At 48.1% G+C, this 19,792-nt stretch overlaps 1 protein-coding gene across 1 annotated transcript; it reads left to right on the top strand.

The window, feature by feature from the left end:
* Positions 1-3,072: 3,072 nt before the first annotated feature.
* On the top strand, positions 3,073-19,579 carry Fam89a (family with sequence similarity 89 member A). The gene is made up of 2 exons (XM_004640853.2): positions 3,073-3,374; positions 18,508-19,579. The coding sequence occupies exons 1-2, from the start codon at positions 3,117-3,119 to the stop codon at positions 18,769-18,771; spliced, it is 522 nt and encodes a 173-aa protein (XP_004640910.1). The 5' UTR covers positions 3,073-3,116; the 3' UTR covers positions 18,772-19,579.
* The last annotated feature ends 213 nt before the right edge of the window (positions 19,580-19,792 follow it).

The raw sequence follows: 19,792 nt of genomic DNA, 5'->3' as shown, positions 1-19,792 counted from the left end.
CCAGAGCTTGGGAGGCTGAAAACTAGAAAGTCACTGAGTCCAATCTAAGCAGTGAGACCTGTAGACTCTGTAGACCCTGTACTAACTACATTAAAAAAACAAAACAAAACTGAAGCTTTCTCGGGAAACTTATTCCTCCCCAAATTCCTAAGGGTCTTAAGGACACAAGTAGCCTGTAAATTGGGCTCTGGGCCTTGTTTTTCCACCTGTAAATTACCCTTCCTGCCCCTGGAGCAGGCAGCGTATCTCAGCTTCAAACACACATACAGTACAGGGTTTGCCTGCTAACATAGTCCCAGCCCACCAGACAGGCAACTTAACACACAGAAGGAGCACACATTCTAGGTCACCCATCTTTTTTTTTTTTATTTTTATTTTTATTTTATTTTATTTTATTTTTTTTCAAAGTTTTATTGACAAACAGAGAGCAATGAGACAGTTTCAAATCATATCGGAAGGACAGTTTCAACAAATAATACACTGCATATATTCTTCTTAGTGGTTAATTGCTGTACAAGATGCGGACTTGTGATCCCATTTACAAACACCATTAGAACAAATCATTCTATTCATTAAGAGAATGCAACTATATATCTATCCCAACCTCTTTGAATACACAGATACAAAATGGACATTCATCGGTATACCCCATTTTTTTCTAAGTTCCGTTATTGAATATTATAGGTGTGTAAACTCAGCAAAATATTCTAAAAGAGTCCAGTAGCCCATAATAGCATTGGGTCTTATATTTAACTGGCAATGTCAGAAATTATTGACCTGAGTCCCCCACAGCTCAACCCAACAGCATGGCTTTATTTCTTATATTTCGACTTCATACTTTTCTACTGGATGGTTAAGACCAAGGTAAAGCAGGACCTATTCAACAAGAGTTGTAGCTTTTTGGTCTGAGAAGGTCAGTGAAATGCCCTCAGGATTTGTCCTGAGATCCTGTACCTCAGATTGTAGAACCTTCATCAGTGCAGCCATGTGGATGAGTCACGGCCATTGCTTGGCCAATGTGCTCTCTGTGAAAGCCTGAGAGAGTGTCTTCTCCCCATGTGACTCTCCTTAGGCACACTCTACGTCATCGATCACTTTCCTCTTTGGCCCCATAATCTTCTTGATCAGAAAATTTGGGACACTACCGAGGTACATGACGTTACAGTACAAGTTCTCATATGTCCTGAGTCTTAATTGACCTTAGAAGGTTAGGGCCAAAATGTTGGCTTTCCTTGTATCCTTCCTTTTTCTCTAATTTGGTCTGCAAACTTAGGTTGTTAACCATCCAGAAGAAAAGCTTATTGTTAATATCAAACGATTTGGGCTATCAATCTTAACCTCACTAGGTCACCCATCTTGAAGACAACAACCTGACCTGACCAGTGTGCCTCTCTTGAGCGTTTGCACTGTGTACTTTTGAAATTGTGCCTAATAAACCCTTTTTATGCCTTTCACTGACGTGTCTTGAAAATTCTTTGTCTGTGGCAGAATCAGAAAATCTACAACCTACCCTATGAGTTGAGGGGTGACTTGAGGCCTCCAGGTCCTTCTTGAGGGAGCTCCTCAGACCTTGTCTTATAATAGCAGTAGGGTTGAAGTTTGAGGCTAGTGTAGGGCATATAGCAAGCTCAAGGCCAGCCTGAACTACATAGTGAGAACCTACCTCAAAAAAAATTTTAAGTTTAAAAAATAAAATTGTGAGGTCAGCCTTCTGTTCTGACATCAGGGACCTTGCTCTGCTGTCCAGCTGGACCTAATCCCGTCTTTCTGCACCCTCATCCTCTGAAGGACATTCTCAGGCGATTTCAGCACCTCAATGCTTTGAAATGACTTCTTATTGTACCATCACAGAGTCAACCCTCCCATCATCCAGTTTGAGTGAGGTCAGCTTGGTACTGCGTAAGAGATAGCAAGGCGACAGACAAAATGAAAGGAATCCACTTGGAGTGTGAAGCCAGTCAGGTAGCTTCCCATCCTCCCCTCCCCCCACAGGCCGACTGGCAACTCTGCGAAGACACCCAGTGGTGCAACAGGTGAACGAATGGATATCTGACCTTAGGTAACTACTGCAAGCCTCCCCGCTTCTCGACCAGTCTCTGCTGCCCCTTGGGTCCAGGAGGGACATCAGCCAGTTTCACCTAGTGTTTCAGAGGTGGCTCAACAGTGGTAATTAAAGGTAAGAAAGCCCCCAAACTAGAGGGCAGCTTTATGTTGGGTGTCTGAATCACTCAGAACCCTTTACCAGTATAATTATACACCTACCTATTCAATGCATTTGGACCTATTAAGTCCCTTTATAATTAAACTCAACAGTCAAGGGCCTTGAAGACATCACTCTCAGCGCTGCATGGAGACTCTCCCTATACCTCCCACCCCATGAGGGGAAGCCAGCCTCCCAGCCAAATGCAGTTGCCTGGCGTTCTCAGCCTTCCACCCCACCTCCCAGTTTGCGAGATTTAATCTCTTCCTCTATTTTCCCAAGTCGATTTAGAAGCACTTTCATGCTCCGAGAGACTGTCTTTTGCTCCTTTGGCGTTCCCCAGAGGACTCGGGGTCTTTCGCACTGCGGCTGGCCTGGGGACACTGCTTTTTACTGAAGCCAGCGGGACCAGTCCCTATCCCTCCCCAGCGTCCCTCGGACTTGACCCTTGCTCTCCTTTCGTACCCGATGCCAGCAGCCTGGAGCTCTCGCCCCCACGGGAGTTACTTGCAGCTTTGGGGAACGGTGGTATGCAGCAGAGCCAGGCGGGTTACGGCGGGCGGGTGGGCGCGCGGGGGTGGGGCGGGTATTAGGAGCCGGGCAGAGTTGGTGGTGGTGAGGGAGATGGGGCCAGGCTGGAGGCGAGCGGGAGCGCCAGGGCGGGATGCAGAGGGCTGGGCCTGGCTAGAGGTTGGCTGGGACACTGGGCTTTAGGGGTACTGGACCCTGCAGGGTCAAAGGAGGCGGGGGGCGGAGCCCCGAGAGGGGGCGTGCCCACCCGGGCTCAGACCTGAGGGGCGTGGAGTCCGGGGGCGTGCCCGGCACGGGGCGGAGCCGCGGGGGGCGGAGCGGAAGCGGTGACACGGGCCACCGCGGGCTGGCGGGCCGGCGGGCTGCTGGCGTCCTCTGCCGCGCGATGAGCGGGCTCGGGGTTCGCGGTCTGCGGGTGGACGGGCTGCCGCCGCTGCCCAAAAGCCTGAGCGGACTGCTGCACTCGGCGGCGGGAGGCGCGGCGGGCGGCTGGCGGCACCTGGAGCGGCTCTACGCCCAGAAGTCGCGCATCCAGGAGGAGTTGAGCCGCGGGGGCGCGGCCGGCGGCGGGGCGCGGGCGGCGGGGCCGCGCTCCAAGCCCCCTAACCTGGACGCGGCGCTGGCGCTGCTGCGCAAGGAGATGGTAAGGTCCACGGGCCGGCGGGCTGCGGGGTGCGCAACCCGGGGAGAGGAGACAGGCTGCCGCCGTGTCCGGGGCGCTTTCGTGCGCCGCTGGTGTGGACGGCAGATGGACAGCTCAGAGTCCGACTTCGTGGGCTGTGAGGAGCCCGGGGGAGCCCTCTGTAACACACCGAGAAGAAGGGGCGGAGTCTTGGTCCCGGCCGGCGGTCCGCGTGGCCGCTCGGATGGTGTCCGCGTCTCAGATGGTGGGGCTTAGTTTCTGTCCCTCCCGAGCGTGAAGCCCGTGGGGTTGGACGCGTGGTTCTGAGGCGCCGGGAGCAGAGCCAGCGCAGGGATGTGGGCTCCGGCGGGTCAAGCCCCAGCGCGCCCTCCCTTCAGGCTCAGGCCAAGCGGTTGGAAACGCCCTGGTCCTGATCGCCACCGCCCGGTGCTGGTCTGGTGTCTCTCCTTCCCCTGGGCAGGGTAATGTTTTATTAAGAAAATCTGATATAGGAATGTTGCATTTCCCCCTATGAATAAATTTGCCAAAAAATTGCTAAAAGAATCTTTTCCTTTTTTAAGAGAAAAAACAATGATACAAAAATTTAAATCGAGGAGGGTAACAATGGTTAATACATTGCATATTATTATCTTCAGAGTACAGGAACAAATAATTTTAACAATATAAGTACAAACCTTTTCTATGAACTAGTAGAAATTAGTAGTATATATTTTTTTCTTTTCCCTTCTATCTTTTCTCCTTTCCCCCAACCTAGTTTCTATTTCCTTTTGAACAGTTTCTTCCCATTTCCCAATATCTATTGTACATTTTGATGCTTATCTATTCTTTCACCACTCACACTACAGAGACGATGTGATGTTTACATTTGCAAGTCTAATATATCTCACTTATGAGTATGGCTTCGAGTTGCATCCATTTACCTATAAAAGTCTAAAGTTTATTCTTTATTGCTGAGTAGTACTCCATTATATAAAAATACTGCATCTTTTTTTATCCATTCCTTGGTTGATGGGCATTTGGGTTGTGACCAAGATTTAGCTATGACAAATTGCACAGCTGTAAACGTGGTTGCATGTATATTGCTGTGGTATGTTGTTTTTAATTGTGCTGGCAAGATACCCAGGAGAATAGCTGGGTCAAATGGGACCTCTGGTCCTAGGTTTTTGAGGAAACTCCATACTGATTTACATAGTGGTCGCAGCGGTCTGCACTCCCACCAACATTGGAGAAAGGTTCCGTTTTCTCCACAGCCTGTCCAGCATTGGTTATTGATGGATTTCTTGATGATAGCCGTTCTTTCCAGCGTGAGATACAATCTCAGTGTTGTCTTAATGTGTGTTTCTGGAATGACCAAAGATGTTCAACATTTTTTCATATACTTATTTGCTGTTTGTATTTCTTCATCTGAAAAGTGCATATTCATCTTAGGTGCCCATTTTTTATTTTGGTAGTTGAATATTGGGGGTCTGTTTTCTTTTTCAGTTGCTAAAAGGAATCTTTTTTTTTTTTGGTGGAACCGGGGATTGAATTTAGGCCCTTGCACTTGCCAGGGAAGCGCTTATTCCACTGAGTCACCTCCCCGGCCCTAAAAGGAATCTTTTAGATAAACATCCACTACATTTAACAAATTGTTTGTAAAAATTAAACTTATTCATAGCTTTTTTCCTCCCTTTGGAGCCTATCTGTTCAAAAACATAAGACTTAACTGAATCTAGAAAGCAGCGTTCACACTTTTTAATCATAGAAATTGGCCCACTCTGCACTGGGCATTGAAGTGCTTTCTGGTTCTCTCGGAAAAGCTTTTAAAAAACCACTTAAGCCCCAGCCCCTGTGGTGGTGTGTGCCTGTGATTCCAGCATTCTGGGAGGCTAAAGCAGGAGGATGGGTGAGATCAAGCCCAGTCTAAGTAACTTAGTGAGTCCCTGTCTCAAAATAAAGTGTACAAATAAAAATGACTGCGGTTGTAGCTCAGTATGAAGGCCTGTGTTCAATCCCTAGCACAAAAAAACCCCCCAAAACCGCAAAACAAACCAAAAAAACCACAGAAAATGCCTCCAAACTGCTTAAATTCCAAGCCAGTGGTTTTTATTTATTAATTAACATTCAGCGACAGGAGGGTGGCACAGCTGGTGAACAGCATTTTACTTAGCTGCAGCCACTTGTTTACAGCCTGAACCTGGACACAGTGTAATTCAGGGGTGAAGTAGGAAGACCCACCCTGTTCCTTTCTTGAATGAGAGGCAGGACAGGCTCAGAACACCTCCTGTTGTGAAGCTCTGGTTTATAAACATGTTCTGAGGCTTGAGACTTACAGTGGTGGCTGGGAGCCACCAGCGCCGGAAGTTTTCCAGATCCCTGCTGGTGTGAAGGAGGGCCGCCTTGTAATTACGCCTTGGCCCAGAGCTCCCCTCCCATAGCTACGAGAAGCACAGGGAAAATAAACAGCCACCTCTAGGCTGCCTGGTACTTACAGTGATGATAAATATAAGGTATGACTACAGGCCTTGACAAGTCCCTTTCAAGAAATGTCACAGGTCTTTAAAAGTACTATCTTGTGGGCCTTAAAGAGATTTACTGACCTGGGGCAGTGGGTCCCAAAGGACACCTCATGCTGAGACTCCCACTGGGGAGGCCATCCCCAAAAGATCAGGGCATTCACTTCTGACTCATCTGTAGAATGTCTGTGTTGATCCATTTAATTTGAAAGTCTGGGGTCAAATTGGTGAGCAGCAGTGCAATTAGCTGTCTTGGACAGAGGATGGGAATGCAGCTCAATGATAAGAGAACTCACCTGGCATGCATGAGGTCTTGGATTCAATGTCAGTGTTGAACCCAATACAGAGGGAAAGAGAGAGAGAAAGGGAGAGGGAGAGAAGAGAAAGAAAGAACGAATGAATGAGTGAAAGCCCTCAGGTGAAGGCAGAGATCACCAGGAAGGTGGCAGCTGGAACCGAGTGCCTGCACACTGCTGGTCCAGGAATCTGACTGAGGGGCCCTGAGGAGATAGCCTGGGCTGCTGGAAACCTAGAGAGCAAAGGGCGCCTCTGGCAGGGAAGGGCATGGTGTGGGCTGGCCCCCAGCTGATCTCAGAGGCTCCTGGGGAGATGCCCTGGGGCCGTGTGATCTGCTGCCCAGGAGCTTGACTGAAGCCTTTTTATGGAACTAAGCAAAACTATTAAACATGGCACCCCTTTCATGGAAAGATGGTCACTGCAGATGATGTATCTCCTGTGTAGGGAAAGTACAAGTCCTTTACATGCCTTGTCTTACTTAATCCTTATTGTAAATCCTCCATGGAAAAGGTACTCAAAGACTGTTTTGTTTTTTAATTTTTACTTTCGGATTTATTTATTTTGAAAGGTCTTGTGGAGTTCTGGCTGGTCTTTAATTCACTAGGTAGCCCAGGCAGGCCTCAAATGCGTGGGGATCCTTCTGCCTCCACTTGCTGAGTGCTGAGATTATAGATAGGTGCTGCTAGACCCAGCTGAAAGTCTATTTTATACTTTAAAACGTATCAGTTACTCAGAGTTTAACTTCCATAAGATCACAGAACCTATTGGGTGTATCAGGCTCTGAAGCCCTGTTTGATTGTTGCACTGTACTGACTGTGCACACACACACACACACACACACACCCCAATGTACATTCCAGTTTGCTTTTGGAGGGCACACGCAGCAAACATTCCCTTAGTCAGTATGTATTATTGTCTTTGGTGACACAGTGTGCATTGTGTGCCAAGCAACAGGGATGTTTTGAACTTGATAATGGATCCTTGGGAAGAGGGGCTCCTCCCTGCAGTGTGGAATGAGTGGGGAGGAGTTGTTTGGGGAAGGTGGTGCGCAGATTGCATCAGCGCCAGAGAGTGTTAAACATTTCAGAATGTGGAGCTGGGCGGGAAGAGCAATGTAGGCCTGGAGATACCTGATGGCAGAGCTGGTCGGGGCCTCGAGAGTGAGTGCGATAGCAAAGGAGGGACAGTGGGGTCACCCAGGGTGGGTCCTGAGGGGACAGACGCCCATGGCTGAGAAGGCAGGGGCCCTGTGGGCAGAGGCTTCTGTCCCACGATGGGTGACACCCTGCTGTGCTCACAGTTGTAGTTTCAGTTCCATCTTTCAACACTTCCTGTCCTAGTCACCCCACGTTTGTGAAATTCTTGTTGCTGAGTCTGGGAGCCTCTCAGAGTACCATGCAGAAAGCTTGGAGGTCCACAGAAATGCGTGACTGCTCTGGGAAGGTCCTTTTAGACATGCTGGGTTTTTTTTTTGTTTTGGTACTGAGGATTCAACACAGGGGCCTTTCCACTGAGCTATAGCTATATCCCTAACCCTTCTGAGACTGATAAAAGTTGATAAATTGCCCAGGCTAGCCTTGAATTTATAATCCTCCTGCCTTAGTCTCCCAAATGCTGAGATTACAGGCATGCAACACTATGCCAAGTTTGTAATTTTTAAATCAGAGAATGTTTTGGTCACACTCAATGTGTTAGCTGGGCAAAACTTGGGTATAAAGCGCCGTGGAGATCTGAGGACAGGTAGGAAGCTCCTAGATGTTAAAGACAAGTAGTTCCTGGTGTCCTTACGGCAGTGGGATACTTTATCTAGATAAATTCTTTTTCATGTCCAAAGAGTCCATATTAGGGATAGAGGTGAAATCTGAACTAGCTTTTTATGACAGAATGTTCTGAATGGGCCAGAGAGATGGACCAGAACCAGAGTTGCTGAAGTCTGCTCCTGCTGTACCATCTTGCTTTTCTTCCATATTGGAGCCTGACCCCTGACTGCAACCTCATGCTGTTCTGGCCCCTTTCTTAGTTTTAGTGTGTTAGCACCGAGGAGGAAGGATGCCAAGCCAGCCCATCACCAGTGGCCTGGCCAGCCCAGCCCAGCCCAGCCTCATAGCGATAGGAGGGGATGTGAACAGGTGTGGGACTGGGGACCAGCCATCTCCCAAGAAAGGACAGTGTGCAGTTTTTTTCCAGGTGAGGTTATTCCATTCCCAAAATTGGAAGATCTAAAGGGTAGAAAGGTAGTTTGTTTACCCATTACTTTACCTCTCTGTAGAACACCATAATCTGATCATTTCTGGAACCCTCAAGTGTCTTACAAATAGCAAAACCCTTCTTCTTTTCACCTGTTGGTTGAAGGCATTCGAGAATGTCACAGTGCCCTGGGCACCATCTCATTTTGAAAGGTCTTAGAGGAGCAGCAGGCCTGTGCTGTCCACAGGTGGTAGGCGTCAAGCCCTTCCCCTGCTTGGGGCTCCAGTTTTGGTGGGCCCATGGCTCTGAGGGCAGGTGGAGAAGTGTACTTAGGACAGACTTCGGAGGGGCTCTGGCCTCCTGCAGGTTATCCCCACCAAGCAGCCGCTGGAAGCTGTACAGTTTGCTCTTGGGATATCAATGATCTTGTGGCAGAAACTCATGTAGACCACAGGACTGCGAGCAGGACACCAGCCCTGAGGCTGATTGGTTGGCGATTTCTCCCTTGTCCACATCCTCCAGAGAGAGCCCCAGCCTCTCATCTGCTGCCTGGCCCCACAAAAGTTGTTAATTTCCTCCTGTGCTTGCTCCCCAAGACATTTAACATGGGACAAACCCTTCCCAGGACACTGGAGGCTGCAAAGGCCTGCCTTGTCGGCTACAGAAACTCCCTAAGACATGTGGCCTCTTGCCGCTTTTGTGAGCACTGTTCACATTCCTGAGGACCCAGAGAACTGTGATGGCCTAGTCCAGCAGGTCAGCACATTCTGAGTCTCCCCTCAGGACCAGGGACCTGGGAGGACCCTTGTCCTCCCAGCCAAGAGCAGTGTGCAGAGGTGACTGAGGTACACATAGAGACTAGAAGGCATGGTGAGAGGGTGAAGGCTGGGTCCCTAAGTGGTTGGGTTGATCCGGAAGGATGAATAAAGTTTCTGAGTTTGTATTTTTAATAAGGTAAATATGGACAGGTATAGGCACAGACCCTTAACTGTGCTTAGAATTGGAAATATCTATAAATGCCTTTGAGGGCCCGGGGAGATAGCTCAGTAGAATAAGTGCTTGCCTGGTGAGCACAGGGTCCTGAGTTCCATCCCCGGTATCGCAAAAATAACTAACTAATTAAATAAAATAAAATAAATGCCTTTGAAAGAGAAAAGCAAGGTGCTTAACATCCCTCGGGCCACAGACATGCAAAGTAGACTGACTCTTAAGACTGGCTTCTCATCCCTTTTGTCCTATCGTGTTGTGTCTAAAAGACCAGAAAAGACTCTAAGGACCATGGTGACCTGGGGACTGGAGAAATAGACCCTCCTGCATGGCTGGTAGGAGGGTGCAAAGGACAGCTATTCTGGAGAGCAGCTATATAATGCCTGTAAAAAACCAAAACTATATATATGACCTGTAATTTCCTTTCCTTAAAACTCTAGAGCAGCTTTTCATCCAATAGTAAGGCAGAGTTCCAGTTCAGTTTTTCGTTTGTTTGTTTGTTTGCTTTTGGTATCAGGAATCGAACTTGCGCTTACCAGGGAGGTACTTGTGCCTCTGAGCGCTATCACCAGCCCCAGTACAGCTGTGAAGTGCATGCAGCCCAGGCTACACAGGGGCTTGTAGGATGTCTGCAGCGTGAATGTGTCTTCGCACAGCTTCACTCCTCCTTCAACTAGTATGGACGTGGGATCATTCCAGGATCAGAATGCTTCCAAACTGGTAACTGGCTGGGTGGGATCTCTTTCTTTCCATTACTGCCCGTATCTAACAATGCTTCAGGTTTGATGCCTGCGTTTGGGAGGACTTAGGCGGAAGCCCTAGGTGTCTTTCTCTACCCTTGCCCCAGAATTTTATTTTTATAGAGTACCTTACAGAAAGCCACACAGTCAGTAACAGTGCTTATATACAGGGATATGCATTGCAGATTTTTTTTTTTAATAACAGTGAAATAGTGATAGTCCAGCTCTTGAAAAGAATGTGGTAACTATGTGGGGATATAGAACTATATTCACAGCATAAAAAATAAGTAACAAACCAGTACACATGAGTTTGTGTTGAATAGTAGCCAGAAACCAAAATGGACATGTAGGTACCTTGAAGTATCCTGTGTTCAAGTGCTACAGGTGGCTGTGTTGGGAGCACTGGTTCTTCAGATGTGGTCTGGGACTCCTGGCTTCCCTGGGATCCTTTCAGGGAGTTCATAAGTATGTGATGGTGACTCGACAAATGTGAGGGTTTTGGTATTATTGAAGAAAATGCAGTACTTGGAAGAGCTGCATCATTCGTTGAATCCATTTTTCCATATTTTTTATAGGACTAGTGGATAGTACGATGGACTCCTTCAAAGTGCAAAACATAAAAAGGAATAAAGAAAGAAAAACAAGCCAGATGAGTTTTGATGTAACTGAAAATTTCATCAGTAGAGTTCCAAATTCCACATCCCTTCTAAGTAGCACATTTTCTGAAAAGGCTGTTAGAATGCTCCCTTCCCAGGTACGCATTAAGGAGGCCCGGCTTTTTTTGTTTAGTTGAATCCAAAAATATCATGCCATAAGGACCAAATGCAGAAGCCGATATGCTAGACATTAAAAGATATTTACAGTTGGGTGCAGGGGTGTGTGTGGCATGTGGGGGGCTCCCAACTGTAATCCTAGCACTGTGGAAGGCAGAGGCAGGAGGTCACAAGCTCAAACCCAGCCTGGGTAGGTAGTGATTTAGTGAGACCCGGTGTCAAAAAATTAAAAACAGGGTAGGGATGTAGCCGAGTGTGAAGATCCCTGGGTTTATCTTCCAGTACAAAAAAAAAAAAAAAAATTACAAAAATGAAAAATGTTAATTTATGAAAATGTTTGTGTTAATTTATGTTAACATATAAATAATTGTTTCAGTGGGTTAATAAGTATTTTAAAATTTCCTAGTGTAAAGGTTGACAGTCTAACTTATAGAAACAGAAATACTTTGGGACCATAAGGGGGTCCCAAGACTCAAATATTTAAAATCTGAGTTACAGCAGAGAATTGTAGACAGGTAATCCCCATAGTTAGGAATCATTTGGGCTTTTAATACAATTAGGACAATTTATTTTTATAACCAGGAGAATAATAATTTTCTTAAAATCGTCAATGACTTTCTACATATGACAGAATGAGAGGAATTGGGCTAATGTTAGTTTAGGTTTAAAGATAAACACGAATGTGAGCCCTGTGTCAAGGTGCCCTCAGCTGGAGGGGAGCAGAGAACCCCACTCACACGGCCTTTCCGACAGGAGGAAGGTACAGGTAAGCGTCAGGGTGGATGAGTTTTGGCTTTGGCTTAATCTAGGGGTTCAGTCATGTGCATGGGTTTGTCTTCGCCTCTGAATCATCTCTGCACAGTCCTAAGCTTTGAAGGGCTAAAACCTCAGGAGGTGAGGTGACCAAATGACACTCATGCCTCTGCTCCTGGGAGGAGACTGTGTCACAGGAAGCCTGCTTGATGAGACCACCGCAGAAGGTGTCCCTTGAAGGCTGGAGGCCCTGGCCCCGTCCCTCTGCACCAGCCCTGCCCATGTCTTTGCTGCTTTCCTGTGCTAAGCAGTGTGCAGGTCAGCATCCTTCTGTCAACATATCCTTTATCAGAAACCAGGTTACCATTGATCAGGTCTCTGCCTTCTTCAGTTACAGTGCAGTGTGGTGGATGCCAGCTAGACACCTTGATTAGATTTGGGGCATTTACCAAGTCTTTTCTAAAATAGATTTACAAGCCATCTGTATATGCTCACATGTTCATTACATTTTAAAAGGATAACCATTTTTTTAAAATTTGGGGCAGGAGTGAGACAGAGTCTGACTGTATTTCAGGCTTGCCTTGAACTCACTTAGATAGACCAGTCTGGCTTCAAACTCACAGAGATCATCCTGCCTTGGCTTCCTGAGAGCTGAAGTTACAGGTGTGCATCACCATGTCCCACTGCTAGGGGCTGTAACATTGAAAACTCTATGTCTCTCTTACTTTTGTTGCTGGAACAAAATACTCAACACCCCAAATTAAGGAAGGAAAGAGTTATTTAGCTCACAGTTTGTTGAGGTTTCAGTCCATACTCAGCTGGCTCCAAGGAAGAGTGGCACATGGCAGAGGGCAGCAGTTCATGGCAGTGGAAAACAGCAAAGAGCAAAGGTGAAAGGGAGGAGCAGTGGCAGCAGTGGGGGAGGCAAGCCTCCTCTTTCCCTCTGTTGTCTTCAGGCTATCTGCCTCAGGGTGGGTGTAGCACTCACACCCATAATCCCAGCCTTGGATCATGAATTCATCACAAACACTTGAAAAAAAAAAAAACAAACACTTGAAGCCACCCCAGTGACTGCATGAGGCTTGGGGGAGGGGCGCACCTAGATACAAACTATAACATAATACCCAGAATTGCAGCACTAAGAGCTAAGAAGCTCCGGCATTCAAGGCTCAGAGCTGTGGCACTCAAGCCCTGGAGCCACTAACTTCAGGAGAGCACTGCTTTGCCAACTTGAGATTTCTGTTTAGTGTGGGCAAAAGAACCCTCAGTTGATTGGTAATAGTGAGGTGGAATTAATTCTTCTAAGGCCCCACAATAAGGGGATAAGCATTCAAACGAATGAAGCAGCTCTGTGTATGACAGAGTGATCAAGGCATGCTGTCAAGGAGGATTGCCATGAGCTTGAGGCCAACCTGGGTTATGTAGTAAGCTTATGACCAGCCTGAATTACATAGTGGGACCCTGGCAGCATTTAGTCACCCCATCAGCTCTCCAGCATTGGCTCCTGTGCACCCTGTGGTGGCTTCCTGGAGCTTCTCCAGCAACACCACTGGCCTTGAGCCTCAGCCTTTTGCCTCTTTCCATGCTGATGGCCTTGGGCTTCAGCCTCGCTGTTTTTCTCCACTGCTGTCTCAGGCCTTTTGCCTCAGCCTTCTCTCCGTGGTCACAACAGGTCTTCGCTGCTGCCGCAACCACCGCCATCACTCCTGTCTCCACAGTTCTTCAGGATAAATAACCCCTGTTGTTACTGTCCCTAAGCCTTTCAGCACAACCTGTGTAGCCCACTCTACCTAAAATAAGATTCCAAGCAGTTTTACAGGACCACCTGAGGGAGGCTTCACTGGGACCTGTGCTGAGTGTGGTGGCCCATGGAGGCAGCCTGCCACACTGACCTAAAGGGTGAGAGGAAAGGGCTGACAGAGAGGTGGAACAGGCCGCACATGCAGTCTCCTGCATTTCTCAGATCCACTTGAGGACTTTAGTAATTGTGCCAGAGGAGCTGATCATCAGGCTTAGGTTCAAGTCCATGGTGGGCAGGCTGATACCTCCTGGCATGGCTGTGGGGCACCTAGGATGAGGCCATCTTTGTGGAGAAACCCAGGGTGTGACAAAACCATGGCATCTGTGTCTTTGGTGAGGTGGAGGTTCTAATCACAGCCCTCAGGCTAAGGGGCTTGGGGATTTCAGCCGTGGGCCAGGGGCAGTGGCTGGAGTGCACAGAAGTGGCAGCCACCAGCTGGGTCATCAGGGGAGAGGGAAGGCTTGAACCATCCTCACCTCCTTTCTTTCTGTACTGGGAATCGAATCTGGGGCCTTCACATGGAGCTATATCTCCAGTGTTTTGGTAAATTTTGAGGCAGGGTCTCACTAACTCGAGGGCTCAAACTTGGCAGTCCAGGCTGGCAATCCTCCTGTCTCAGCCGCTCAGAGTGCTGGGATGATAGGCATGTGCCACCAAGCCTGGCCCCTCCTTTCTTTCTCACCATGGCCATCCAGCTAAGCTGAGAGACTGGGTATCTAGCAAGCAGGCAACTTTATTCTGAAAGTCTGCTCAACAACAAGAAAGGGAAATCCTGTCACAGAGCCTCTGGGGACACTTGTGGGTGGGCTGTCATAGGGAGGAAAAGGGGCAGAGCAGGAAGGCTGGATGCTGAGCAGGATCTTGGTCATTGGGGCTGTCTCCTTTTTCTCTGAATGGAACATTGCAGTGGGCTTCAGCTATCTGCATCTACTTGCTGTTTCTTAAATGAGACACATTTCTTTAGGTTAAACCTCACAGCTGCTTACAGAGCTAAGGATTGAGGAGGGTTTTACAAGGCCATCAGATATGCCAGGAATCTATAAAGATTTAGAGTTGGACATGTTGGCACACTCCTGTAATTCCAGCTACTCTGGAGGCTGAGGCAGGAGGATCACAAGTTTGATATCAGCCTTGGCAATTTAAACTTTTTCCCAAAATAAAATTTAAAAAGGGGGGGGGCTGCCCCTTAGCTCAGCTCTTTAAGTGACTGCTTCAACAAAGCAGTCAGTCAGGCTCAGGTTGCTGTGGTTCCATCCCCACAACTCAAGCCAGCCAAACCTGCCCTGAAGGCATTCGGAGCAAAATAAAATAAAATAAATAAAAAGGAGTGGGGGCTATAGCTGAATGGTAGAGTGCTATATAGCTGTGCAAGGCACTGGGTTCAACCCCTAGCTCTGAGAATTTTGGATTTTTTCATATATATATATATATATATATATATATATATATATATATACATACCTAGGGCCTTTGCACTGTGTTAATCTCCAGGCCTGAATGGGGTGAGGGAGAGTTTAGCAGTTAGTATCTCTAACTGGGGGTGGGAAGGATCTAAGGCTCAGTCCTGTCATGTTGTCAGCATTGTAAGTATGCTAAGTGTTTAACCTGGTGTTTCTATTTAGGTTGACTTGTGGAGATTACAGAGGATGGGGCCCAACAGGGAACATTATGGCAGAGAGGTTCGTGGGAGTTGCCCACCCTGTCTCCAAGCTGAGCTGCTGCACCAGGGCAGATATAAGACACTATTTAATTCATTTTAGCTTTGGGCTGTACTTGAAAGTTCTTTTTGTTTGTGATTCTTAAACACATCAATGAATTACCTTGACATTTATTTTTAATTTCTTAAATGAAAAAAAGGTCTTCTTAAAATAATTTCTAAAAAACCTTGAGTTATTCATGATATTTTTGTTTGTTTGGTGGTACTGGCAATTGAACTCAGTGCCTTGTGCATGCCAGGCAAGCACTCTACCACTGAGCCACGTCCCCAGCCCACGATATTTTTGTTTTGAATCAACACAGATTTCCACCCAAAGGCTCCTCTCCTCTAAGCCTTTTCTCTCAGTAGCAAGCATTCTGCTGCTTGAAGAGCCGCTCCCCAGTAGAGGCCTTCAGTGATGTTTGGAGACTTCAGTGACTTGAAATGCAGCTGGTGCCATCACCCTGTCTGGGGCACATCACGAAGAACAGGTGGGAAGCAGAGCTGATGAGCACCTGTGTGGAGGTGGGAGGGGTGCAGGGAGCCCCCTCGGAAGAGGAGAATGACCAGGAAGGAAGCAGGAAGCCTGAACAGAGACAGGAAGGGCACTAGCAGTTTACCGCAGCAGAAGATTGTTGACTGTTCTCCATTGTCTTGGAAGTCTAGCATAAAGGACCATAAAATGCAGGAACTGAGAATTTTGGATTATTTTGGTACTGGAGATTGAAGCCACGGCTTTTGCACTGTGTTCATCTCCAGCCCCTTTTATTTTTTTAAGTTGCCCAGGCTGGGCTCAAACTTGTGATCATTCTGCCTTAGTGTCCCAAAGTGCTAGGATTGTAGAAGACTTCTGTATTTGTAAGCCGGTCTAAATTTTCAAAGTGTGCCTGGATACAGAAGACATCTGTATTTTCTGAAACAAGCCATGAGTGAGGACAGCAGTGTCACCCAGGACAGATGTAGACATGTCATTAAGACAGAGGCCTCCCTGCTAGTAGTCAGTGGCAGGCACAGGTGTTAGTAGGCTGGCTAAGAGGGTTCCTGGCCCACTTTTTCGGGAAGCCTGAGTAGTTCTTATTCATAGGTAACTTATGCTAACTGTCCTTCAGGGTAGTCGTCCAGTTGAGTTCCTCTGTTCCCTTCCTATATCCCAGACCCCCTCCTTTAGTACAGAGGGTCAGGCCTCTGGCAAGATGTAGGAGCCACAGGTTCTGGTGCTTTCTGCATGGCATCTTCATAGCATCCAAGATCTGCTGGTACAGTCCTCCTGTTTCCTGTCTATGGGTGCCTAAGGAGTGTGGGCAAGGCCCAGCACCACCCATGCCAGGCCAGGTACCCTTCAGAGGGCATCTGAGAAATTCAAAACCGGGCTTCCCAATGAGTCATCTGCATATCTGCTATATGGGGCTTTGGGCTGGGTACTGAGGATCCCAAAGGGCACTTGTTGGATGGACAGGAAACTCGTCTGTATACCGTGGTCTAAAGCAGAGAACCACAGGTATCTCAAGGCAAGCAGACAAGGGGAGGGGAAAGGGAAACCTGGCTGAACAGTCAGTCTGAGGACCAGGGAAGCTGCTGCCCATCAGGCAATCAGCAGGCAGTGAGGACTCGTGGGTGGCAGTCTGGATGAAGCGCTTAACCTGATGAGTACATGTGGTGCTGTTGAGCAGGCGCACAGTCTGCAGAACAGTGAGACCAATGTTGAGGAGCTGCCCTGAGGTGTTCACGTCCACAGAGATGCAGTGGAAGTGGTAAGTGGCCTGGGAAGAGGTGTCCTGGGCAGGAGGTCAGGGCTGACTCTCAGTGTAGCTCAGGACTTCTCAACTGGAAGAGTTTAGTCTGGGGCCTCAAGCAGCTGGCACGTGCCCAGGTGTGTGCATGCCTCTGTGTATGCCCATTTGTATTCGGGTCCATGTTACATCCCTAGTACAGGGCACATTTTCAGTTGGTTGTGTGACAGGTGGGTACAGGATTATTCTATGTTAGGCAGGTCAGACTTTTCTTTCTAGGCCAGTGTCCCGCCCCATGACAGGGCGGCATTGTGAGTCATCTGGGTGCTTCTACACTGGGAGGTCCTGGCACATCTTCTGTGAGGGGCATATCCTGGAGCAGCTGTATACTTTGGAAATGGCATCTTCAGGAAGAAAGCCTGGATTCCAAGGGTCTTTTGGTGCAATGAGGTCACAGGAGGTCAGAGCCTTGGATGAGCAGATTCACAGTTGTGGAGCCCAGGCTTGCACTCTCCCCAGCTGTCCCCTGGAAGGAAGGTTGAGTCAGCATGTGGCTTGGTGCTCCTAGGGTGTCTCTGTGGTCCATCCTGAGGTAGGAAAGAGTCTTGAGGCTCCCTACCCTTCGAGTGCCAGAAGGATTGCATCCACGTATATCTGGGCTCCAGCCACTCCTGTGATGTTCAAAGCCAGTTCTGTGCTGGTGTGACTCTGGCAGGATATGATGTTATTAGTCACCAGTCCTTGTATTAAATCCTAGAAGAGATGGGTGTATTCGGGTTTGCTTAGTCAGCACCCCATGGCAGGGTGATCCTACTCAGATTGGATACTCCAGAGGAATCTTGGCAGAAAGCCAGTGATGAAGAGGAACTTGAGTGCAGGAAGCGGCATAGTTTTGTGTGTGCAGCACACCTTATGTTAAGGGCCATGCAGAAGGTAGGCCTGGAGGTGGCTCTGGGACATCACTTGTCTGCTTGCAGAGGCATACCTGGTTATGAGGGTGTCATCTCTGGAAACCGAGAGAGAACCTCTCAGACCTTTCCTCTTCTCTTCCAGCTATATTTCACCCCTTACTGGGAGTTTGCTCATCCTTCCTTCCTCTCTCTCTCTCTCTCTCTCTCTCTCTCTCTCTCTCTCTCTCTCTCTCTCGTGGCCTGCTCAGCCTGCCCTGGGGCCGGGGCTGGCACGGCATGTGGTGCTGGGGATTGGACTATGGTTCCTGTGGTTGCCTAAGCTTGCCTAAGCAGGTGTTTTAGACTGCTGAGCTATGTCACCAGCCCTACTCACTGATTTTCATCCTGGCTCACATCACCTCTGGTGTCTACCGGTGAAGGTGGCTGGTGTCTGGAGGTCCTGTCTCACATAACTTGACTGCTTTTCCACCTCATTCTGGGTGGGGCGGGATGGGAGGAAGGGCACATGCCCTGCTGTTCCCTGTGCTCCATGAAAGGTGACAGGCTGCAAGGTGCTGGCTCTCAGTGGGCTTGCACATCAGAATCATCTGGGTGATGGTTAAAATGATGCCAGAGCCTCAGACTTCGGCAGGCAGGTCTGATCCTTCCGGGACACAGGCAACTGATGACACCATGCACGGCTCCCTGTGTGGGCAGACTACTGGCTGGGTGTTGGAGTAAAATTAGACTCCAGTGCTGATTTCTTGCTTTTATCTCCCTTAAGGTTGGCCTCCGCCAGTTGGACATGTCCTTGCTCTGCCAGCTGTACAGCCTCTATGAGTCAATCCAAGAGTACAAGGGGGCATGCCAGGCTGCTTCCAGCCCTGACTGCCCGTATGCACTGGAGAATGGTTTCTTCGATGAAGAGGAGGAAGACTTCCGGGAGCAAGCCTCCCTCCATGAAGGCAGGGCCCAAGGCCCTCCTGGAGACCTGCCACAGCCTGTCTCCCCGCTCTCCAACAGCGACTGGATTCTGGAGTCTTTCTAGGGTCTTGGGGCAGCTAGAGTTGAGGGCTGGGTTTGAATTGGACACTGTTAGCATCAACTTCATCTACTGTAAGAAAGTGCTCTGTCTTCACAGTGGACGGTCCATGGCATCTGAGATGGATGCCACCAGGGAGTTTGTTAACACGCCATGGCAATCTGCTGGGATGCTGCAGTGTCTGATCAGGTTGCAGAGAGGCACTGAGACTGTCCATGGCTCCAGCGGTGTGAGGCACACCCCTGAGATTCACAGCGAGGCTGTAACAAGGGGTGTGGTAGGAGGCCAAGTGTGCAGCTCACATGAGGTGACTTTAACTGGTCCCTTCCAAGTCTTTGTCTTAGTGTCACTGTCCCCTTCTTCAGTGAGGCCTGCAGCTTCCTTTACTACTTCATGAGTTTTTCAGACCTTCTGCCAAGGCTTACTTATTTTGGGCTGTCTCCCTGTCCATGTGACTTATAAGATCTTACTATTGAAAGAACAAACACTGCTGCCATACTAGTGAGTGGCCTTCTCTCAGCCTACCTGCTCGTTGCCCTTTTATTAGGTAGAGGAAAAAGGGAGTTCATACAGAGGTCTGTTGAGTGGGAAAAGCCCAAACAAGAACAAGTTAAAGTTCTGTGTCATTCACTGTAAGACAGTGGACATTTCTGTTCCTAAAGACTGAATGTAAACTATTATGTTAGAAAGCAAGCCACAGCTTCCACTCAAAATAGTGATTACCTTATGCCTTAATATATTTATTAAAATACTTTGTGAGAACTTTAGACTGTGTAGGTTAAACTTGAGGATAAAATGATGAATTCTTTCTGTTGCCCTGTATTATTTTGTTCACAAATCAGAATCATCAGCTTTTATAATCTGATGTCAGCCCAAACACATACTGAATGTAGGACTTTTTTTTCTCCCATCATATGAATCAGAAAGTAACTTTATTCCTTTGCTTAGCTTGAGTGATCATGTATTAGTGGACCAGCACTAACATCTGGGGCTCTGTGCTGTGCTGTCTCTATGGGCTCCAGGCCGC

This window comes from Octodon degus, unplaced genomic scaffold (genome assembly GCF_000260255.1).
Source record: "Octodon degus isolate 3935 unplaced genomic scaffold, OctDeg1.0 scaffold00127, whole genome shotgun sequence".
In the NCBI taxonomy this organism is placed as follows: domain Eukaryota; kingdom Metazoa; phylum Chordata; class Mammalia; order Rodentia; family Octodontidae; genus Octodon; species Octodon degus.
Note: the sequence above shows the minus strand (reverse complement) of the source record. Positions and strands in the feature narration are given on the sequence as shown.

Excerpts from the sequence above, each read along its gene's own strand:
- Fam89a (XM_004640853.2), top strand. The coding sequence starts at position 3,117 with ATGAGCGGGCTCGGGGTTCGCGGTCTGCGGGTGGACGGGCTGCCGCCG. Across the intron at positions 3,375-18,507 it reads CGCTGCTGCGCAAGGAGATG|GTTGGCCTCCGCCAGTTGGA; the intron begins GTAAGGTCCACG and ends ATCTCCCTTAAG.